The 25,574-nt window shown below is 36.6% G+C and overlaps 2 protein-coding genes across 2 annotated transcripts in view; one reads left to right on the plus strand and one right to left on the minus strand.

Moving 5' to 3' along the window:
- The window catches only part of LOC126376694 (monocarboxylate transporter 12-B), a 51,341-nt gene extending 36,657 nt beyond the window's left edge, over positions 1 to 14,684 (plus strand). Inside the window, exons 3-7 of the mRNA XM_050024285.1 lie at positions 8,351 to 8,470; positions 11,426 to 11,650; positions 11,919 to 12,704; positions 12,790 to 12,990; positions 13,483 to 14,684. Of these exons, the coding sequence (XP_049880242.1) occupies positions 8,351 to 8,470; positions 11,426 to 11,650; positions 11,919 to 12,704; positions 12,790 to 12,990; positions 13,483 to 13,640 (1,490 nt within the window). The 3' untranslated portion in view covers positions 13,641 to 14,684. The remainder of the gene's footprint in view (positions 1 to 8,350; positions 8,471 to 11,425; positions 11,651 to 11,918; positions 12,705 to 12,789; positions 12,991 to 13,482) is intronic.
- On the minus strand, positions 14,116 to 25,530 carry LOC126377851 (uncharacterized). The gene is made up of 7 exons (XM_050025882.1): positions 24,820 to 25,530; positions 23,411 to 23,582; positions 18,232 to 18,350; positions 17,491 to 17,707; positions 17,203 to 17,287; positions 16,255 to 16,401; positions 14,116 to 14,929 (listed from the first exon to the last, which is right to left on the minus strand). Exons 1-7 carry the CDS (start codon positions 24,950 to 24,952, stop codon positions 14,816 to 14,818), a joined length of 987 nt encoding a protein of 328 aa, XP_049881839.1. The 5' UTR covers positions 24,953 to 25,530; the 3' UTR covers positions 14,116 to 14,815.
- Between the last annotated feature and the right edge of the window lie 44 nt (positions 25,531 to 25,574).

The raw sequence follows: 25,574 nt of genomic DNA on the forward strand, positions 1-25,574 counted from the left end.
ACCAATGTAAAATTTTATAGGGTTGTGATTTTTGTAAAATTGACGTGTGTTCCATAAATTTTATACCTATCGATTACCCGTCCCTTTCCTTTTCAGGGGATAAGAAAATGACAGGTATAACTTAAATGAGATGGTGTGTACTGGAATCAGGACCATTGTATAATGGTAAATATCCTTGAACCCAAACCAACGATAATAAGTTCAGAAGTGCAATCTAAACAAATAGTTTATAATATATTTCCTTGTTTACTTACCCTTGTTGTATAATAAGTTATTGCAATGAACCGGTTATAAATATTTCTTGATAGTCTTGACCCGGTGTGAGTTCCTAGACGGACGCTCGCCAGCTATGTTTAACTCCCAAGTAATAGGGAGTAAGCCTTTTGTCATTAACCGAGCACAAACCTGAAAACTAATTGCTATCAATTATCTAAGATCCAAACATTAATTCGAACTAAATTACATTCTGGGTCTTCTTTGTAATAACTATGTTCTTCTCTCGCCTGGATCGTGAGGTCTATCACCAACCTCATCAACCCTTGTGTCAGGGTTACTATTTAGCCGACAAAGACCCCTGGCATGGCTCATGTAACGACTACATACTTAGTAAGTAAATAGTAGCCCAGACCAACTGTTTAACGTGCCCTCCGAAGGATCATCTTACTTTCGGATAATCAGGTAATCAGCCTGCAGTTTCCTAACCAACTAGGGATCGCAAAGAGATTTTTGTGTTATGTCTCCCCCACCAGGATTCGAACCCAGGACCTCCGGATCGTGAGCCTAACGTTCAACCACTGGACCACCGGACCGTTAAACTTAACTTTAACTGTAAAAAAGTAACAACTATTATGTTTACTTTTGAGCACAATTGACTCATGAACTTTACGCAATGAAACCCACGTTATATAAAAATTTAACCCCTGAGTCGACATCTCATGAATAATGAGCAGAAGGTATTATCCGCTCACAAACTGGAAACCCGGGTCATGTTATTAGCTCCAGCAATCTACATACGATTTACCTAGTTTATACATAATGCAATGCATGTTATCCAGAATTTCGTCATAATAATGAATAATTAGAGATGGGTCGATTACCGATTTAGTCGATTAGTCGACCCCAGAAAGCCGATTAGTCGGCCAATTGATCCAGCTGTACTGTGTAGGAAAAAACTGTTTCTGAAATATACACGAAACTATGAAGAACATAATCCATTACTAATGTGAGTGACAAAACTGATTTTACTGGTGTTGTCACTGATGGCCATAGATGTATAATTATAAAAATATTAATGCGGATTATTAATTAATATTTACAAAGTATTTGTTTCAAGTATTTCAATTTCTACATTTTGAAGCTAACTCGTTCAACGCCGAGTGAATCGCTACGAATAGCAACGACTCGGTGCATCTCTATACGAATAATAAATTACGCTTTCATTGCTACCCTTGTATGTGAAGCAAATAATTTGAGCAGCGCAGACGGAAAATTAATTACAAGAATATGAATTGCAAAGACCCAAAAAAGAAAACTTTTTAATTTCTTCTGGAAAAGAAAGTGATTTCATATATTTAGACATATTTTTAACATTGACTTACAACTAATGTGTACCTGCTCGTATTACAAACTATAATACTTACATATTTTTGTAGATTTTAACTTACATTTTGTATTGTATGTCTGTTGTGTCTTGGCTTGTAGATACTAAAGTTTGTTAATTGCAATTAGCAATGTTGTAATAAATTTCATGATTACCTAAATGATAAAAAATCCTGGTAGGTATTAAATGTACTTATTCCTCTATTTATTAAATAACTTGATTTAAAAGATGTGTTACTGTTTCAGTTTCTTGTCATTTCTTCTCCTCAGCCATAACACATTGCGAAATGACATAGATTCAAAAATGTTAAACCTTCAACAAGTTTATCCATGATAATTACGTTGATTAAATGATTCTGATTTATGTTTGATTTTGTAATAAAAGCGCGGCGTGTGTGATGTGAAATGCCACTTGTTGGTCTATCTGTAGAAAAGATATCTTGTCAAGTAGCATAAACTTAAGAACATATCTAAAACCTACGTAAACCAGAACATGGTTAATATGCAACTCCCTTGACGCAAGTCTGATTATTTTCACACGAGTACAACATATACTTTTCTAAGGATTTCGTTCTGTATGAAGCGGTAACGTAGCGAAGACTACATTAGGACTGAGATGGGATTGACAGATAAAATGTTTGGGTTCGTAAAAATCCGTTGTCACTTGGAACCCTTGTAAATCCTTGGTTGTACGTGTCTCTACGGCGTTATAATTTGTATATTTCACCAAAATGAGATATATTTTTGTTTCTGAAAATGTGTAAATAAATTCCCATTTCTACTTATTATTTTTGTCAGCGCGACTAAAGTAAATAACGAATCATCTTTTATCTTTATTAGCTATAATGCCTATAATTTATGAACTTGAATCGAAGTACATGACGTCGCAGATGTTCCACGGATGTTTGCCAAATACCTCCCGGTATCAGGCCCTGTGCTGTGTGTGTCGAATAATTGATTGCACAAATCTCTTACAAACAGACAGAGGAAACAGAAAATAATCCCCACTTCTGAATAATCCCCACTGCTGCTTTTAATGTCCGTGATGATGTAAATTGTATGAAATCCCAAAGGAATTAGAGCAGAATTTTAACAGCTACATACATATATGAGAGCGGTAGTTGTTGTAATTTACTGCCGCCGGTTTTAATTTAATTTACTCTTTCTTTTCTTTTCTTTTCCCCAGCCAGTTGAACTATTGTTCTATATTTTAGAAATAAAATAACATGTGTAAATACATAACATAAACATAAACTGCCTATATACGTCCCACTGCTGGGCACAGGCCTCCCCTCAATCAACCGGAGGGGGTATGGAGCATACTCCACCACGCCTCCGTGGTCTAGTGGTTAGAGCGTTAGGCTCAAGATCTGGAGGTCCGGGTTCGATTCCCGATGGGGACATTGTCGAAATCACTTTGTGAGACTGTCCTTTGTTTGGTAAGGACTTTTCAGGCTTGAATCACCTGATTGTCCGAAAAAGTAAGATGATTCCGTGCTTCGGAAGGCACGTTAAGCCGTTGGTCCCGGCTATTAGCCGTAAAAACACCTCCACATGTGTAAATAATAACAAATAAATGAAATAGATATATAGATTGTGAGGTACTCCGGAAAGAAATAAACATTTAAGTACTTAATAACCTACTGGAATGTATTCACATAGTTCTTTATATATGAATATAACAACATCTCATCAGTCTGTTATTACGGGATTGTATTTACCTCCCGCTATCTCATAAGCCACCTGAAATATTAATAATGTTTGTGAACATATCTCTCCAATGCGATGTTACATTACCTTATTGGCTTCATTATTAAATTAGGGTGAGGGCTAAACATATAAGTAAATCAATGCGATTACCCTTACAGATAATCAATATTATAACATAAACTGCCTATATACGTCCCACTGCTGGGCACAGGCCTCCCCTCAATCAACCGGAGGGGGTATGGAGCATACTCCACCACGCTGCTCCACTGCGGGTTGGTGGAGGTGTTTTTACGGCTAATAGCCGGGACCAACGGCTTAACGTGCCCTCCGAAGCACGGAATCATCTTACTTTTTCGGACAATCAGGTGATTCAAGCCTGAAAAGTCCTTACCAAACAAAGGACAGTCTCACAAAGTGATTTCGACAATGTCCCCATCGGGAATTGAACCCGGACCTCCAGATCGTGAGCCTAACGCTCTAACCACTAGACCACGGAGGCTGTCACATTAAACAATCAATATTATAATTTTTGTATATTTGCTTGTTTGCTTACAATTCGATAATACAACCACAAACGCAATGGGTTTGTCTATTGGCGAGCTGGTTTAAAAGGATATTGAATCAAATTATCCCAAAATAATCAAATTGACGCCCAAAATCAAACTACTGAAAAAAAATCGTACAAACGATTGGAAATTAAATCAAAATATTTTAAATGGTTTCCAAACATCAAATCCGACTTGTGTAATCCACCTAACCTCTTAAATTATCTTCGAAAGATAAAAAGCTTCGGTACACACGGGATTATAACTCTCCCACAACAGAGAGTAAGATCAGACATAATGCCAGCGGAGGTTAATAAAACTTTTAATGAAACCGAGTGTGCTGCGTCGGTTCGCCAATTAAATTGTTACGAGATTACTTATCGGCTTAGAAGTTTAGCTGTGTCTGAAGTCTCTTTGCGAATCTATAACATAGAATAAGATATAATACTACGTATAGAACGGCAACTCTCCGCTCCCCACTAGCGGCTGAGCTAGTTTTACCTCACCCCCCTCGGTCTTACATTAGTCTACAATTGTATGGCGTCAGACGTCACTAAATCGATTTAATCAATGTTAGTTACTTCCGGAGAAACATGTTTTCTTCGGGTATCAAGGTTATTGACAGATAAACAATATTTGTTAGTGAGACTTTTTTTCCATACTTCAATATTTATTGAGCATAAATAATTAAAAATAAAAATTAGGTACTTATTCCTAATTTTTATTTTTGAGGAGCTCGGTGGCGCAGCGGTAAACGCGCTCGGTCTGCGATAGTTGAAGTAAAGCAACTTTCGCAAAGGCCGGTCATAGGATGGGTGACCACAAAAAAAAAGTTTTCATCTCGAGCTCCTCCGTGCTTCGGAAGGCACGTTAAGCCGTTGGTCCCGGCTGCATTAGCAGTCGTTAATAACCATTAATCCACACTGGGCCCGCGTGATGGTTTAAGGCCCGATCTCCCTATCCATCCATAGGGAAGGCCCGTGCCCCAGCAGTGGGGACTTTAATGGGCTGATGATGATGATGATGAGGTACTTATTCAACAAAACACATACATTATGCTCACGACTGTATCCCTATGGGATAGTCAGAGAGAGGTCCTACATCCAACTTAAGATGCACTAAGTACCCACACCTCACAAAGGTATTTATAAATATCCGTAACGCTGTAAACAATAAACTGAGGTACCTACATATAAATAGAAATTCAATATCAGGGGTAGGAAAAGCCACTTCGTGAAACAAATATTGGTAGGTACTTGATAAAAAACTGCTTCAATTCTCGATTTGAACACGAACTATACTTAGTACTTATAAGACCGTCTGATAGTAAAGAACTGTAATTCTTTTCATAGTAAGTATTATTTAAAGTGGCTGCGAGTTGATGACTTGTGGCTCTACTCACTCTAAGGGTACTGATTCACCTGCGAACATTCGCTTTTAATGTAACTTTACAAATCCGAGCATTACGTCAATCAGGGAGGAGAACCGTGCGTTACAGTGCGCAACCGAACCGAACTGTAATGTAATGTATTATATGTAATGTAATGTATCGAACATTACATGTAACGATACAATCTGTAATATTTTACCTAATATACAATTTGTAAACGTACTCCTTCACCGGGAGCATTCCCCTGTAATGTATTAATTACGGTTCGATTTTGAGAATTACGATTAGCGGTTCTCCTCCATCACCGAAATAATGCTCGGATCTGTGACATTACATTGCAGGCGAATGTTCGCGGTGAGGGAGTACCTTAAACACAATTGTAATAATGGCACTATTAGTCGCGAATGTAATGCATTACATTACAGACGAATGCTCGTAGGTGAAGAAGCACCCTTACAAATATTACAGACTTGTGTTTATGTGCTACTACGTAAGATATATTAATGAGGTAATTAGCTTTTAGATTGAAGGAAAAACATTAAAAATTGTATACATAAAGAGAATATTTACGAACGGAAATAACATGTTGTGATGTACGCATTAGTGTGTAGATTGCAAGACTCAAATTAATTGTGCACGTGGTCGACATTTTGCTATAATTAGCCATCAGCACGATGAACCTACAGAGTTGTGATATCTCACTATATGTCGTAGCCTTATAGTGAAATCAAGTAGGTGCCTTTTAAAAAAATCATATTCTGATGTGATTTTCTTTAACAAAACCTCGATTTGTTTAATTTAATTTCAATCCCGATAAAAATTTAGACTAATTTTTTTACCTGGATTGAAACTAACTCGTCTCTCATTTATATACTGTTCACTAGATAGTGTTGCGTTTTTCTTCTGTAAACAAATAGAACTTTGAAATGAATCTACTATGAAAAAGAAAAGACGCGAGGGCTCGTCATACCTATCATTAAGTGGAGCTAATTTAGTAAGTTCCCATTGCTGCTCATTGCTTTGTATATACATACATATCTAAAGTCACTAACACCCTGTATATTTATACATACACACTGATCAGCCTTAAGGGAGCATCGAAGGTATTGCACCAAGCTGTTCTTGTTGTTGATATCATGAGCATAGATCATAATCGAGATCTTCTTGTGAGCTCATTGAAACGACGAACGACGAAAAACCAGTCACAGTCAATACAACAGTCATGAACATGATACAAGAATGTGTGTCGTCGGGTTCACGTCAAAGAATTAGATATTTGCAGCTGCTGTCGTAAACGATTTGTTCTTTTTATAAACTGGATGATCTTTTGTTTGTAATGGCCAGTACAATGGGCAGCAATGGGAACTAAATTAGCTCCACTTAATGATAGAAATGACGAGTCCTCGCGTCTTTTCTTTTTCATAATAGAATATTCACTTCTAAGTAATTTAACAAACGGGGGGGGGGGGGGGGGTTAAAAGGCCCCATCGAAGCAATTCATCTAAAAAAGCAATACCTACTGTAATTTGACATTAATTGGCATTGCGCACTTACTTTTATATGCGCAAATGTCAAATCGCAATATTGCTTTTTTAGATGAATTGCTTCGATGTGGCCTTTTACTAGCTGCTCATTGCTCTTACTAACTTCAATGTAAAATAAAATACGTAAGTTACATACAAAAACTTATATAGCCAGTATTATTTCTTTCTTTCTTTTTTTTGACGTGACTTATTGTAGATTTGCCGCAGATGGCATTAACTACTTGGTCGGACAAATGGGGAGCGCTGAGAACTCTCACCCGGTACAAAATTTAAGACAACAGGCCTGAGGGTGCCCAGTTGGGCGCGACTGAGAGATCAGGGCGTCGACTGAGAGAAAGTATATTTGAAAGAATTAATCGACCCTAGTGGGTCGATAGCTATAAGAACTGAATGAGGGAAATCAAACTCTAAAATCTTAAAGTTACTTTCAATTCTCTTGGAAATAGGCAACGCGACGCAGTCTAGTAGATAATTCAATCGCTGGCAACATCTAGGGGAGTCGTAACGTAAATAAAGAAGTTACTTACTCTTAGAACATCGGTCTACCGTCCAATGAAATCCAGGAAACCATATTGAGAAGGATTCTACTTTAATAAAGCTTAGTGGTTCCTTGGAAATAAAGATTTTATGAGGTGAGACAATATTGATTCAAAATGTCTTTTAAGTTGAGCTGTTGCTTTTTACTATATATACGACGCATATTTCTGTCTGCCTGTTTATACGTTCCGCTGGACTTATTTGGATAGTGATAGTCACCTTCAAATTGAATCCCTATCTCCATGCTTTTTTTCGACAACTATTTACCACATATCTCACCTTTCTCAGTACTAATATGATCAGTTAATGCAGTCGTCGCCATAAGACAAGCTAATATGAAATCTTAAAGAAAAACAAGCTGTCTGTAGTGTACTTTATTGAAAGATAAAAGTCTTTGACGTCGCGTGTTCTATTGTCCACTAGCCCCTTTGTTTGCGGCTGCTGTGACAAGACAATATGCTGCCAGTTCTCCATTGATGTTCAATTTTACTATCATTCTAACCTACTTTCATACTTCGAACAGCGCGACAAAACTTTGCATAAATGTGACAAAATATGAATGTCACACTCATAACAAGAGATAGCTAATATATTTTTATTTGTGATATCTGTGATATAAGTTACGTATAAATAAGTAAATAGAAGATACATTTTATGTTGTACGAGTTGTATGATTTGATTAGTAGAATACCTGACAATTACTATGTCGTGATATTGTTCTAATTTCTATAGGATGGTTCGTCAATATTTTTGCTAAAATACCTAAATTAAGAGTTTGAAACTAATCAGAATATGATGTACTTATGAAAAGCGGAATACCTATCTGACATAACAATGCCCTGAAAACACACGCCGTACTCAGAAATTAATCTGCGGTTTTTATTTTAATTCTTCCGGAGTTCCGTTGCGGCGGGGGTATGTGTAAACTGCCTTATATTCAGCCAACTCCCAAGCCGCCAATGCAGTTTATTCGTACATTATTCCCATGAAATTCATACCTAATAGTGCCCACTTTTTGATTTCAGCGGACGGCATGACGTATTCGTTCGGCGTGTTCTACGCTGAGTTTCTGAACTATTTTGAAGAGGGCAAGGGCAAGACCGCGTGGATTGTCTCCATCCTCGTCGGGGTCACCCTCAGTTCAGGTCAGTACCTACTTATTTCTTTTTTAATATAGGCATCTGTCAACAGGGACAATTCTGCCAGTGTCAAGGTTGGAAAATATACCATTTTCAGTAGGAGATCCAGAAGTTTAGGCCAAATGATCGGTTGCGTAACCTAGGTAGCTACTTAACAATGTAACTTACTTGATACCCTCGGTGACTTACTTTCTGTAGCACATACAGTACCTATACGTTAATATGGGTAAGTATAAACAAATATAAACCATAAATGTTGATAATAAATAGCAAGCCGCAAGGTTATTGGAAAGTAACTAATTCTATTTCTCTTTTGTTTTGTATTTTGTTTTTTCCTGTTTGTGCAATAAAGTATTTGTTATGTTATGTTGTTATGTAATTTGGCATTTGTTAGTTCTAACAAACCATGCTAACCTACATTCAGCTTTCTACGAATAAAGAGATGACATACGCGTAGAGTTACTATCTCATTTATATAATATTAGTGTGGATTATTGCCTTCACATAGTATCTTAATTCTGATTGAGCATCCTAACCTAATACAAGCGAAAGAAATTCAATCAATCAATTTCGTTTCAATGGTTTATTGAAACGTTTTACACTCTATCTGTACTACTGTACAAACTTTTTCGTTCGAACGATTCCATTTACATACAAAATAAATTTGTTAAGTTTTTCTCAGATCATTTGCATATTGATGAGATCCTTTTTGTCCTTAACAAAGAAACCTTTATTTTTCGGACACGTTGACTAGCTAATTTTGTTACAGTCAGTTCATGCCTCTCATAGATATAAAACCAACATACTTGCGGTAAAGAATGTTTAAACAAAACGTTCCTGATCAAATGTACAGAATAAATAATACTCAATACCAGTTCGTAGATAGATAGATAGATAGATAGATAGATAGAATCTTTATTTAGGTTTAAGACGTTACATAAATTTCTTAATATTAAAATTTGAACATATATGAAATGTAAGACTTAAAACGTCGTCGTCGTCGTCGTCGTCGTCGTCGTCGTCGTCGTCGTCGTTGTCGTCGTCGTACGAAATACTGCACCCTAGACACACCATACAAAAATCTCATTCTTACCGTGAGACGTCTTACGCGTAAGTGCGAGTAAGACAGACATATGCGCGCGCTCCCCCTTACTCCTTAGCGGTTTGCGGCCATTGGGCCTAAAGACCCAGAGGGGGTGAGGTAAGTCTATCTCGGCGCTCGATATGAATTGATAATATCGCACCAATTATAGCAGTATATACCTAGGAACTTGTGAAATGACAAATATTGAGCCACCTGAAACAAATCACATACCAATCGAGACCAATTATGTCACGCCATGCCAAGTAATCGTAGTGACGGAAATTAGAATCTGGGGGGCTCGTCTGTTTCCACGTCCAATTGGGACTAATCACTTCATATGAACTCGACATGTACCTAAGCAATTATTTATAATACTTACCAATTTTTCCATAGTAACGTTGATAGTAAGTAACTACGGAATAGAAGAAAAGGGTTGGAAAGGCCCTAACAAGCATTTTGTAAGAGAAACGCCCGGTTCTACCCCGCTGTCTTTTATACTACTCCTACAATCAGATAACTATGTACCATAGCTACTGCTTTTTAAATTCCATAGCCACTTTACCGGCAATGTACTATATTTTATGTGATAGGCTGCAATTTATCATTACTTTTCGTAGGATACTGCATACTATAGTATTTTTTTTATATATAGCCGATCATACTAAGTTTCTTATCTCTCCTGTGATAAGGAGGGATTTCCTTGCATGATAGTCGATTTTTGACTTATTACCCTGCAGGCTGCGTGCTCCCTTGGCCCTTCCAACGTCTTTCTTCTATTCCGTGGTAGCAACAAAGTGATCACAATTGTTTGTTATTTTCGTGTTTTCCACTTTAATGACTAAATGGATTTGGATATTTATTGGCATGTAAATAAATCGAACCCAAGGGACGAACGAGTATATTTCAAGGAAAGGCTTATGGTACTTACCGAAGTCCACGTAAACGATGTCACGGACGGAAAACTAATGGCAATATAAAAATTACTACATAAGCAGTTTACCTTTAGAAAGGCACACTCGCAAGGTGAAGCGGTGAACTTTTCCATTTTTATTATAAGTAATAATAAATTCTGAGCTAAAAATATAAGATAAGGCCTAAGTAGGTCAATTTAATCATTGATTTGTTCGTCTTTGTACACGAAACATGAAATGTTTGAGGAACGTAACGAATTGGTTGATAGCCGTAAACGTTTCAATACGACAAACACGCAATATACAGTCATTATTTTTGGGTCTTTCAGTTATTAATGTCAAGGCCTAAAGATTGAAATATAGCTAGCTGAAAATAATTTACAAATAAATGGCTCCAGCCTAATTTGTGTTTGTAGCATGAATAATCTTTCCTCATAAATTAAATATTCAAGTATATACATAGGCTATAGCAAAAGGTAAATTTCCCAGAAAAAATATTATTATTCACGATCAAATCAAGCTCCTACCATTTTACGGATGAAAAAATATAAACTGAGTTTCTATTTAACTTTCTGACCTTAAACCAAATCATAATTAAAGAGTCAACAGTTCTTATAATTATTAAAGGGAAATGTATAAACAAACAAAACCTGTACAAACTTTTAAATTAAAATTAAAAGCAATGTAGCTACTCTCCTTTCAATTAAACGGGGTTTTAAGTGTTTGTATAACCGTTTAATGAGAAATATCTGTACGTTGTTTTTGCGACTAACTATAAATTGTACTGCTTGTTCCATTCTGGTATAGTAAGGCCGCCTTCAAATTGGTAGCAAATTTGAAGGCCCTAAATTCCTTCATTCCATTGTAAAGATCTGTTACTTAACATAACAAATACTTTATTGCACAAACAGGAAAAAACAAAATACAAAACAAAAGAGAAATAGATTCTTACTTTTTTAATTTCAGGACCAATATCGAGTTCGTTCGTAAACCGATGGGGGTGTCGCGCAGTGACTGTCTCTGGGGCGTTGCTGTCGGCTGTTTGCGTCACACTATCAGCTCTCGCTGGCAACGTGCTGACGCTAATCTTTACTATAGGCGTTGGCGCCGGCTTCGGCTTCGGCCTCATCTACCTGCCTGCCATAGTCAGTGTGACTGTCTGGTTTGAGCGGTACAGGAGTCTTGCTACCGGTAACTTAGTTTTTTTAGTTTTCTATAACAACAATAGGTTTCCTTTGTATGCCTGCATCCTTTCTATCTTATTTTCTATAAGTACATACTTTTTTTAGGGGTGAGTCCTCATACTCTGTAGAGTAAAATGCCTTTCTCTGGTTCATAGCTGGTTGAACTATATATTTTTTTGAGACATGTCAAGCTAGCTAAGAAGTTAAATATTTGTGAGGTACAGTCAAACGATAGATACATGCACTTTCTTATGTCCACTTTAAACACATTACAGGAATCGCTGTATGCGGATCCGGGCTTGGAACATTCCTCTTTGCTCCGATCACCAAAGCGCTCATCACTGAGTATGGGTGGCGAGGAGCGATGGCCATCATCGGCGCCTTCATTCTCAACTGCGTGCCTCTGGGACTCATGTTCCGACCAGTACCTGAACCTCCACGGACGCCTGCCTCTGAACCCATGTTACCCAAATCCAACAAATCGCCTTTAAAAAGATCGCAGAGCACAGAACATGTGGTGCGAGCTAATGGAAAAACAGACGACAGCGATATAGCAAGACTGACCCTTTCACAACCAGCCCTCAATAAACCACCAGAACAGAAGCTACACAGACACTCGAGGCATGGCAGTGGGATAATGCAAAGACCTGATGTCTTGTACCAAGGCAGCATGACGAGCTTATCTAAGTTTAGAGCACCTTCTCCTGAGAGAGCAGTAGTGCATGTGATGAAGGAGGAACAAGAAGAGAGATGTGGATGGTTGCCGTGCTCGGCGGAATCGAAAGCCGCTTTATCAGAAATGCTTGACTTAAGTCTTCTAGTAGACCCTATATTTATATTGTTCTCTATATCAAACTTTTTAACTAGCATAGGATTTTATATTCCATACGTTTACACAGTGCCTATGAGCGAAGCGCTACAAATAGAGAATCCAGAATATTTAATTTCTATAATTGGAGTATCTAACTTAGTGGGAAGGATTGTCTTGGGATTCATCAGTGACAAGCCTTGGGTTAATCGCTTGCTTGCCTACAACTTGTGCCTTACCATCGCGGGTATAAGTGAGTATTCATCTTTCAGCTTCCGTTTCTATTACTATGGCTTCCTCAGACCTCTCAATAAATCAACTGTCTTATTATGTTTTAGGTACAGCATTGTCCATGGCGTGCTGGGAGTTCTGGGGCCTGGCTATGTATGCAACGACTTTCGGCTTCACCATCGGCGCGTACGTGGGTCTCACTTCGGTGGTGCTGGTTGACCTGCTAGGCCTTGAAAGGCTTACCAACGCGTTTGGCCTACTTCTTCTATTCCAAGGGATTGCTTCTTTAATAGGACCACCTTTTGCAGGTAAATATAAACAACCTGAATACTTCTTATTCTGAGCACAAATCTGCTCTCGCCAAGCGAAGAGAGAATGAAAAATTCGTTATGGTTTTAATATTTTCAAACGTCAAAACAAAAATTTCCTGAGGAATTTTTGAATGAAATTACTGGCGTAGTAACGTCATCAGTAAACGCGGTCAAACATCGTACTTACCCATTGTTCTATAATCTATAATACAAAAGGTCATCTTAGACTGGTTTGTATTTCTAGATTAGCATTTTATAATTATTTTTGACCCAGTTACTCTACGAGGGGTAGGTACCTCAATTAGCTAGCGCAGTTATTAAAGTTATTATAATTATAATGACCGGATATTCCAGTGAGCATAAAGATTACAAAATATGTACAAATTTGACATAACGCTTTAAAGGGGTTCTGATTTCTTATTTTAATTGGCAATGAAAATTCCGCTTCCGTTCTTTTATCATATTAATTTGGTGTAATTATGATTGCAGGCTGGTTGTACGACGCGTTACATTCGTACGCTCCAGGGTTCTACGTGGCGGGGGCAACGATCTCTCTGAGCGGCGTGATCCTGTTCCTGATCCCGGTAATCGAGCAGCGCACCGCGCAGGCGCGCTGGGCCGCCGACACGGCCCTCGAGCAGATTTAGCAGGACGCCTGCAGGGGCCGCGATCACCCCGTCATCGTGCTCAACAGCCCCTCCACTCCCTCCGCAACAGACTCCACGGAGGACACCTTCAGCAACAGGGTATATACTACTACAATAATAGAAGAAAATTTTTATACTGATAGTTACGGACTTGTAAATAATCAAGTGATGAATGAATGCGACGAACGATTATATCAACCGCATTCCAAAGACGTGAGTGCTTGTGAGATATATACAAGTAGTGAAAAATTTAGTGCAATCTAAACGATTTATTTCTTTTTACGTACATTCATATTATAATTGACACATGTGTCGTGAATTATATCTAAGAACTGCAACAAATTGATAATGTAGGTAACCGTAATAGATGTATCGTAATATTTATCCTATATGACATCAATATGTAACAGAAACTAATGCCTGTTAATATTGCACTTGACATCAAGTTATTCAATAAGTCACTTTTTAATATAAGTAGATCTGAACGCACCCAACTATGCTTCCGCCAAATAATTTTGTAAAAAGTTAATAAAAATACATTTCGAAATATTTTTCGGATAGCCAAATGATTTGTCTAGTGCAATAATAATAGGGTTCAACACGCATACTGCGTATTACTAATAATCTATTGATACAATATTAAACATCGAGGGTTACTTCACCATGGCCTTATCGTGGACCAATCGAGGCTAGTGTATGAGATCCAAGAGTACCTATCGAAGCATAATCTGTGCTTGTATGTGATCTAGAACTTAAGACCTCTATCTATTCAATTTGATTTGTAAGTATATCTTTCTACTTGTGTTCATTAGCGATCCATAAACCCCGTTCCCTTTTGTATATTGATGTACATAATATACATGCTCTATCTGACTGAATTAGGTAATCGATCAATGTATCATACAACTGAACTGTGCTATATTCTTCGTACAAATTATTTGTCTCTTTGTAATATATTGTTGAAATTCTTTAAGTCGTATCTAATACGATAAAATTGTACATTGAGGTTAAAACATGTGTAATAATATAACATATTGGAATTGATGTTCCGTTTTTGTTCACAACATTTAAAATATCCAAATATACTACAATCTACGAAGTTTATTAAAATACACATTATTCAATGGAATATAAGTTCAACGGTCCGTCGTATCGTATCTGATCGTGTTGATCCCTTATTCCTGTTTAAGCTCGGTTCCAGTCTCATCGTTGCCAGAAGAATTCACAGCAACCCCGCTCATGCGAATGTTCTCCATGACTATCAGTACCGTCACACACACCGGGGACACCTGATAAAAAACATCTCACATCTTACTCTGTATTGCAGTACTATGTCATCATCATCATCAGCCCATTAAAGTCCCCACTGCTGGGGCACGGGCCTTTCCTATGGATGGATAGGGAGATCGGGCCTTAAACCATCACGCGGGCCCAGTGCGGATTGATGGTTATTAACAACTGCTAATGCAGCCGGGACCAACGGCTTAACGTGCCTTCCGAAGCACGGAGGAGCTCGAGATGAAATCTTTTTTTTGGTCACCCATCCTATGCCCGGCCTTTGCGAAAGTTGCTTAACTTCAACAATCGCAGACCGAGCGCGTTAACCAGTACAGTACTTATAATACAATACAATACAAATACACTTTATTGCACCAAAATAAAAAGAAATAATTACAAAAAGTCTCTTAACACTCTTAGTACTTATGTGTATAATGTATATTTTGACTGTATATAATTTCGGTTTTTCTAAATTGTTGGCTACAAATAAGGGCCACATATACTTTTCGATCGACGAACTACAAAAAGCCATGCAAGCGGTGTTGTCATAAATTTTGTACCAGATGAGAGCCCTCCGCGCTAGTTAACGCCGTTTACGGTAAATCTACAATAGATCATGTCTAAAAAAGCTGAACTGATGATGTAGTACCACGCCCCACCGCTTTCTCCCTGCCTCTTCCTCTACACTAGAGTGAATAGGCATGTACGGTCACGAGCATTAATATGTATACACTTTGGTACTATGTCACATTAACTTTTTTGACAAATTGAACTGTAATTCTCACTAAATGTCAAATATGTTATTGCGACAGAGTCCTAAAGTGGGTACATTATATTGTTCATGACTGTACTAGGTAAGCATATTACCAACTTAAGCCACATCCTCACCACATACCACGCGAGATCTGCTACACCCTATTTTTATTAAAAAAAAGAAACATATCAGCGAGTTATCGCTGATGTTTTATTTTTAGTCTCGAGTCTGTGATTGTATCTACAGAAAGATACTATTCATAATGCATATTCGGTACACGTTTAAGAATAAAAATTATGTTATTGAAAGTTATTTTGACTTGTGGTTAGGCGCATTACTATAGTATTGGAGGCGTGGAGCGTGTCTGTCTGGTGTATTTACAATACTTGCAGCCACTTTTGATATGAAGCCCTTAGATGACTATAGTGAACTGTATTGTAACAGGTGATCAACCCTTTGCTCGTATAATGCTCTACAATCTTCAAAAGGACATAATCCCTCAGTCGGTTAATGCAACAAGGCAAAGACAAGTAGCTGAACTCGTTCTTTATACAAACGCTACAAAAATAAACCAATGCCCACCTCGTATATCCACTTCGCCCAAGAGATAGTGTCAGGGTGCAGGACCATTATTTCTCCCCACATCAGCTGAGTGACCAGCACGAATCCCCTCACGAAGGCCAACGGCATCCAAAGGCAGAAGTTCCACATCGCGATCCTGATCACCAACTGAAAAATACAAAGGACGAAAAATGGTTTCATTGTAGGCAAATCTCCAATAACTCGCGTGAATATATTAAAATTCATAAAAAATATTATAGTGAAAATTATTTGCTGGAAATCACTGTAAAAGTTTGATAGTTTTCATAATCATCAGTTAAGTGATTCAAGAATATGCCGGGTGACCGTGCCAGAAAATAACAGACATTGTATTTGTCGTGGATTCAGTTAGCTTGGAGTAACCTTCACTAAATGAACTCCTATGACTATACCCAGTTGAAGAGTTTGAACCCCTTCGTAGTGTTGGATAGATATGCCTCCTCTCATCGAAAGGAAAAAGTCTATAAAACATATTCTACTACACAGCTCTTGTTCGAGTACCTAGTGGACAAACAGCCAACAATCAGTCTTAAGATAGACTCATTACACAACAGATATATAATAGATTAATTTATTTAAGTAACTTAAATTAAATAAGTGGCTGACACTTATGATGGAATTTTATATTTTACTTGGAAAGCTATAGATTGAACCGGCCTTATTATCTCAGTTCCGCAGGGGAAACAGATTAAGTTGGAAGTATCTTTCAAGTAAGTACATTTAAATTCTCAACAGATTCCTTAAATAAAAGATAGACAAATACAAAGTATAGAAATAGGAACTACACAGACATGCCATTACAAAACTACAGTTTATTTTTCTAAAAAAAAGATGATGAAGAGCAGGTTTTTACTTGTAAAATTAAATGTCTTACAGATCAATCCTACATTTGGTGAAGAAAAAGTAATTACCTTTTCTTCAAGTAATTACCTGGGTGTAATGCACATCGCCCCGTTTCTTCATTTGAGGAGTGTACTTCAATTCCAGTTCACGAGCCCATTTCAACATGCATGCACTGAAATTCAAAATTCATTAAATATGACCTCGACAAATACGACGAATATTTGTTAATCTTAATTTTTCAAAAGGAAACCAGATCATATTTGGGTAATATATTAAGTAAATAAACGAGCAAATAAGTACGTAACACATGAAGACATTACGCAGTGTTTTTTTGAAAAATGAGATTTAATTTCAATTTACAAGAAACAAACTTACCACATAATTATCGGCTTCACGCTTCTAAGAAAAAATATGGTGAGAACAGCATATCGCTTCCAGGAATTCGGTAGTATCATATCCATGGTGTAAATATCACAAGCGAAGTCCGGGGCGTAGTCTCCTATTCCATAATACGGTGAAAACGAATACAACGCAGCGAAGAAGAAGCATAAATATATATACAGTACATAGTGGTCCCTGTTGATCTGCCATCCTGAAATTGAGCAAAGGATTTGGTAAGTAACATTGCTAGAAAACTTATTTCAGGCACTTAGGAGCTATTTTTGTTAAATGGAAATTACATTGCCTGTTTAAAAAAATGCCTTACTCACATTTAAAATGTGAGTCTATATTGGCTGACATAAAATGTTTCTTAATCATTCCTACTTTTTATACCATCTTTTTCTCCTAATTATCTCAATTCAAATTTTCAAAATTGAACTTTGTCACAGACTTTAATTAGTTATCGAAGAATGTAGAGTTATATTTCTAATCAGTTTATGAACAGCAACATTTATTAGGCAGAAATACTTATATGATAAAAAATAAGACAATTTATATGTAGGACAATATTTTTTTATGAACAAAGGCGATTAGTAGTAACGACGTTAGTAAATTTTAGTGTGAATATTGTTTATTATGTAGAGTCATTTTATGGCCACTATGTTATGAACTCCAAAAATAACCCCATCAAAAAAGTATTATTTTATCAAAGTAGTTAAAAATGTAAGTACTAACCGTTGGTGTTGTACTTTGCGTAGACGTATCGCTCAATGCACAGGTGGGTGAGGGCCTCAATCTCCAAAACTTGCAGGTAGGTTTCAATTAAAGCGCGGTTGTAGCCGGAGAGGAACCAGCTGAAAAAATAACCAAGTAATAAAGTAGAGTCTGAGGACTCCACATAACTCATAAAAATCAAAAATAAATGGCTTATATGTATACGTCCCACTGCTGGACACAGGTCTCCCCTCAATCAACCGGAGGGAATTAGCATACTCCACCATGCTGCTCCAGTGCAGTTGATGGGGGCATTTGGGCTAGTAGCCTGGGTCCAACGGCTTAACCTGCCTTCCGAGGCACGGAATCATCTTACTTGTTCGGACAACCATTTACCGGGTGATTCAGCCTGCAATGTCCTAGCCAAACAAAGCACTGTCTCACAAAGTGATTTCAAAATTAGAACGGTTTTTATGATATGATCTTTAAGTACTTCTCTGCTGAAATGGGTGTTTTTACTGAATATTACAATGTTTGCTTAATTTCAAATATGTTCGCATTTGCACATTTAGGTACACCTACACCTGATGGTAAGTGAAGAATTAGTCTAATGTTGAACACATTTACCTACCCAAGTAGCAACCGATTGTCTTAAAAGAGAATTGTAGATATCTTGAAGGCAAGTAGACTAAATCAAGCCCTTGTCTTGGATAAGTCTTATATGTCTCCAAGATATCCCTCAAGATATCTTGAAGACACAGTTTAGTAAAAGTGGGCACATACTTTAACTCTTATACAAGACAGACTTAAGACAACGCTAAGTCAGACTTAAACCCTACTTTAGACAATGTTCTTGCGTATTCTAAACTTAGAATTCTTGTAGTATCACTTAATACCAAGAATGTATACTTGAAGATATCTACAATACTTAGTTAAGACTATAGGATTGAATTGCACTGAGTCAATTGTAACTTAACGAAGTAAAACTTCAGGTCATACTTAAAACGATTTTTACTTCACGCGTCTTTATTTTAGAATATAATGGCGAACATTTACATTAACACAAGAAATGAAGTCTGTAAGAAAATGGCGACTAAAATACTAGTTGTTATTTTAACAAAAGGTTATTCCGCCGTTTCACATACAGGAAATTATAAACGCATGATTGTTTCTCGTGTAAAATCGATAGAAAGTGTTAAAAAACAGAAAGGCCTTGAATATACCAGAAAAATAATAATAAAATTTGTATTGATTATTCAGCAAATAAAAAAAATGGTGACATATGGTACAGAGAAATTCATTTTCTATTAATATGTGACAGCTGAACGCAGTAATTGTTACTACAACAGAAATATTATATTAATTTACTTCAGTTTTTGACGATAATATTGTCAGAAAAAATTACTTGTTTTCTTCCTGTAAGTGCAAAATGGCGTTAAGTAATATTTTTCTAAATGAAGTAAGACTTTAGAAACAATTGATTTCGTAAGAATCAGTTTAGAAAAGTAAAGTCAAGTTGCACTTCATCAAGTACTAGTTAAGATAAATTTTACTTCAATTGTCTAGGAGTATACCCACTTAAGACAAAAAGTATTTAGTGAATTCCTACTTAAAACTCTTATATCTAAAGTTATCCTCTATTTTGATTTAGTGAAGTAATGTCGTAAAATCATGTTTGTTTATTTTGTGCCAGAATTAGCTATGTAACAAGTAACAATTAAAATCGAACAAGCTTTTAAAACGTATGGAAAGTATGTTTGTTTAAGAGGTAAGTTTTTCGACTCGTGGAAGATAAACAATATTGTTATGCTAAGTTCTTACTTGGATAGGAATGTGATTTACTTAATTGTTTAATATTTATCAGAAATGGAACTAACAAACATAAACTCAATTTGCTAATGAGTCTCCGCGCATACATTCTCATAGGTTACCTACATGGTTCGCTGACGCAAAGTAGGTACGATCACCGTGCTTCTAATTGCCAACGGAAACAATGTGATTATTGTAAAAATTTACGAGTGTCCGTTGAATATTGTATATACGAAGAACCCTTGCAATTTGATTAACGTCGTGTGTGTGCGCGATAGTTTCTAATCCCACCAAAAACATTATTGTTAATAAAGGCGGCCAAATTCCCGATGATTTTTATCAAGCTAAAACATATTGGAATCGAATCTAATGCTCACTTTAAATGCATTTAACCATACACAAAACTTAAAATATATTTATGATTGTGAATAAAGCTTAGTTAAAAATAGGTACATTTTTAAAATTATTAAAAGAAATAATGAAAGAAGAAAGAAAAGTATCTAGACACGCGGTAGCGTGTCAAGCCAAGTTCAAGAAATAGAACTGGCGAGCCGCACCGTGTGTAATATTACACGAACCATCTGGAGCCACTTTTGACCCCCTCATAAATCAAAAACTATTTCACATAAACGTATTAAATTTGGCCCATATATTGAGACTTGCAAGATACATATGTGTTCTAAATTTCATAAGCTTATCTCAAACGGTTATTTAGATATTAATATCCAAAAATCCTCATTTTTATCATTGACTGACTGACCTATAGATCAAAACTCTAACCCAGTTGCAGATGACCTAGAAAGTTAAAATTAGGTATGCAGATAGGTAATTAGATGAATACAAAGGAAAAAAAAAACTACCAACTTTTAAATAATTAGATTCTATTATGAACGCTTAACATAAATACTTAATTAGTGCCTGTACCTAACTATAGATGTAAGAATCAGTAAGTAATCAAAACTCATGACAGCCGGTCTTTTTGTGGTAGGTATGTAGATTAACTTAACATAACATATCACGCCTATATGCCCTATCGGGGTAGGCAGAGCACTAAGTGATCATGGAACCATTTGATGCCACATTCGACAAGTACTATGAGGGTAGGTAAGCAAGTTGGAACATGTGTTTAGCGGTGATAGGTTGTCAGCTTTTCGCCCATGATACAACTTAACTCTCATCCATTTTACTGGCATATTTTTTTTAAACTTAACGTGAGTCTTAAACAAGTTTAATAGGTATTCAAATGTTTTATTTTTATAAAGTCGACTTTTAGTTTTGAATTTGTCCTTTTAAAAGGGCCCACGCGTTACGAGGATATGTACTTACCTACAAAAAGTAATGATATCCAATCAAAAACATAAATGTGAAATGAGAGCCAAGTTCAATATTATCGTTAGCAAAGTTTGTTAGTTACAAACAAACTCAATTTGCTAACGAGTCACCGCGCATACATTCTCATAGGTACATGGTTCGCTGACGCAAAGTTGGTACGATCACCGCGCTTCTAATTGCCAACGGATACAATGTGATTTTTGTAAAAATTAACGAGTATCCGTTGAATATTGTATACACGAAGAACCCTGCAATTTGATTAACGACGTGCGTGTGCACGGTAGTTTCTAATTCCACCAAAAACATTATTGTTAAAAATGGCGACCAAGTTCCCGATGACTTTATCAAGCTAAAAAAATATTGGAAGCGAATCTAATGCCCACTTTAAATGCATTTTACCATATACAAAACTAACACACACACATAGACGTTAACTCATTGATGTTGGATTAATTTAAAAATCATTTAATTATCATTTTGTATCTATGTGTAATTAGACTAAGTTTGTAATTATAAATAAAAATTTAACTATACAAAACTTAAAATAGATATGTTTTTGATTGTCAATGAAACTTTGTTAAAAATAGGTACATTTTTAAAATTATTAAAAGAAAGAAAGAAAGAAGAAAGAAAAGTATTTATTTATTATTAGACTAATAGGTACCTACTTTTAAATTTGAACTTAGCAGGTTTTTAATATAAAACTCGATTTTTCATGGTGTAGTGTTGCCGTGCGCTTAGACTAGGTTAGACTAGTTTAATCATTTTTGAGAAGATTTGTGCGAGACGTAGGTACCCGGGCTGCCACACGCTGTATCGGAATTGAAAAACAGGAACTTACGATTTTTTTGACAAAATTAAATGATTGTGTTATACTAATCGATAGAAAAAATTGATAGCAATGAAGAAGATATCGCATCGCTAACAAAAACAGTAGGATGTGCATTATCACAGGTTAATTTTCTGTATTTAATTTTCTGCCTTCGAAAACCACCAGATCTTTTTATTTTTTGAACTTCGTCCATCTTTCTGCTTGCTTCTGTTTCGATTTTATCGTCCAGTGAATAGACTTTTCTTATGTTTTACTTATTGTAGTCAAAAACGAATATAACAGTCTTGTATAAGAGCAACAAATAATCTCAACTAATCTATTCTCAAAGCTTAGTATTAAAATTGCCTTAAGTATATCTAGGCAATTCATTTTTTACTTTACAAGACTAAACTGATACTTCAGTAAATCAATTTAGTATTAAGTGAGCCTTCAAATAATCTGAGTAAAGTAAAAATATACTTTTAGACTTAACAGTAGGCTGAGATAAGACTAAATAGTTTTGAGAATACTTAACTTGGTTTTGTCTATTCTAAATTATCTAAAGTAGGATTTGTTGAAAACTATATAGTATTAAAGAAGGAAAAGAATTTATGAAGTCCTAATAAGTCCTATTTGATTTGGATAAATCTCACTTTAGCTAAAGTTTAGACATATATGACTTAATCACAATTCTTGTTTGCTACTTGAGTAAATCCATTCTAGCTCTGAAAATTCCAAGACTTTAACCGGCGTGTGTCGGTATTTTATGGGATGATACATTTCAGCAACAGTGCGTTAGAATTGGAATTATACCAATTCCATTTTTGTCTTTTTAGCTCCGTGCAACTAGGTCTGGGCTGGGATCCCACATATTTTTAATATACTTTCTACCCAAATACAAAGTGTTTCGCTTTCTCCTTCCTAATACGAACAAGTAAGGTATGCAATTCTCTGCTCGAGAATTTGTTTCCCGTAAAAATTAGTTTGGGCGTCCTCAAGACAAGAGTGAATGAGCACTATCTAGGATATTCTAGGTTTCACGTTATTTCCAATCCTCGATAGTCATTTACCATCAGGTGAGCTTGTTGTCATATGCATACCTATCATCCATTAAAATGGTAAGACCGAATGTTCTTTTAAAATCCAAAGCCCATTGTACTATTGTGTCTGAAAATCTCGATCTTACGAGGTTAAAAGAAAAATCATTATAATTTAACTAATATGTTTCTGGAATAAGATCATACTTACACATTAAAGAATTGGTACATGAAGTTGACGATGATTGGTAATATGAGTCGCAAATGCATAGAGAAGGCGTAGTTGTACAGGTTTCTGTAGCTGCACTCGTTGATATGGTTTTCCAGCGCTAAGAATGACCAGAAGTACAGCAGCCCGGTGGTCGCTGCTATGGTCGCTGCGTCTGAAATCCAATTCTTCCAAGTTTACGTCGTATGTAGTAACAGAGAGACAAATCTCACACCCATTTTATTATTTAACTAATTATATGAGATAGAAACTGCGGCCTTGTAAGATATCATCATCATCATCAGCCCATTAACGTCCCCACTGCTGGGGCACGGGCCTTCCCTATGGATGGATAGGGAGATCGAGCCTTAAACCATCACGCGGGCCCAGTGCGGATTGATGGTTATTAACGACTGCTAATGCAGCCGGGATCAACGGCTTAACGGGCCTTCCAAAGCTTGGAGGAGCTCAAGATGAAAACTTTTTTTTTTTGGTCACCCATCCTATGACCGGCCTTTGTGAAAGTTGCTTAACTTTAACAATAGCAGACCGAGCGCGTTTACCGCTGCGCCACCGAGCTCCTCATAAGATACCTCCTTATACGATATATTGTAACCAAATCCCTCATTTGAAAGTCCTCCTTTAAAAGATCAATCAGCCCCAGTGTTCGGCTCCTACTGTGTATGAGAACCACACAACAAGTGTAATGGCGTCTCACCTTCCTTTTAACGGAATCGGCATAAAGGGGAATTTCATCGAAAATCGCCCTAAAAGTGGACAATATACATAAGAGATCTTGCCAGCCAACGTAAAACTAAATTTTGCAACGAACTATTACATCTAAAAGTTGATTTGCCTGCTTCTACCCCGTCGAAATGCAAATGTCGTCAACCATCAAATGAAGAAATTCAGTAGAAAGTTGAAATTATTTTATATTTGACTCTATATAAAACACACTCCGCGATTGATTTTAAAAAGTGAAAGTTCATCAGAATCAAAATGGCCGACAGTCACCATCTTAATTCGGTTAATGCCTTGAACATCCAGATATGCATTCGTCATCTACGTCATACTTCAAAACTATACAATGTTGGTATGCCTTTGTCAGGGGACAACTGAACATTTGAATAGGTAACGAAATATCTATTATTTTACATAAAAAGTTACTTATTATATAGATAGTATATATATCCCCCACTATATGTAAAATGTAGGTGCATGCACAAGATGGACGGACTTGGATAAACTTAATTGTATAATGTATTTAAAACGATTTGTATCTACAGAAGCAAGAGACCGGTATTTTTAAAAAGTCGCATCTCAAGACTACTCGATTTCTTAGTAGCAAAGAGTTTGAACCTAAATTGTAATTCTTGGGTAATATTATATTATTTTTAATATTAGGTACTTACTGATAAGAAGCATTCTGTCGGCAAGTAACTGCCTGTCGTCCTTGCTAAACAGATCAGCCCAGCTGCACTTATCTTGCAGCGAGTGTAACCCGCTACTTGTTGCGCGTCGCAACTCTTCGTGGATACCTGCCATCCTGAAGCCTCCTTCACTTCGCAAGTATTTCAGACTCCTCCTAGTTCAGTATACGGAGTAAACTATGTTCCTTACGTTACCAAAAAGATATTATAAATGCAGCGGGTAAAAAAACTTTGGAGGAAACAAAGCCTCGCACGAAGGGAAAGTTTGGTCTGTACGTTCTATTCGGGGGTAAGAGGTGTAGCGCGCCTGCGTGGCCGACGGCGCATGCGATCTGAACAGTGTGGGCGAGCTAGGCGCATCCCTGGACGTCTATTGTCCTTCCTGTATTGTCCGCACTTGTAGAACTCGTTGCGTTACACTCTGATAAACACATTGTTTTTAGTTAAATGTAATCGTCCTGTAATTGAGATGAGAAGACACACTACTTACTACCTACTTTTTAAAGTACTAGCTGTAAACATTTTTCTTCACTCAACTTTTTAATCACAACAACATCATTTTGTTCCTAATTTATGAAAAGACTTCGATAAACAGAATATTTTACAGCACCTGCAAAACACTTATTATTTTGATAATATCATTACTTTCGTGCCAAAAACTTTTAGTCTGGCATTTTAAAAATGAGCTCACTCGTTGCCTTTACAACATACCTCTTAAAAATAGTTGAGCGAATATT

The sequence above is a fragment of the Pectinophora gossypiella genome, chromosome 1, assembly GCF_024362695.1.
Source record: "Pectinophora gossypiella chromosome 1, ilPecGoss1.1, whole genome shotgun sequence".
Taxonomy (NCBI): Eukaryota; Metazoa; Arthropoda; class Insecta; order Lepidoptera; family Gelechiidae; genus Pectinophora; species Pectinophora gossypiella.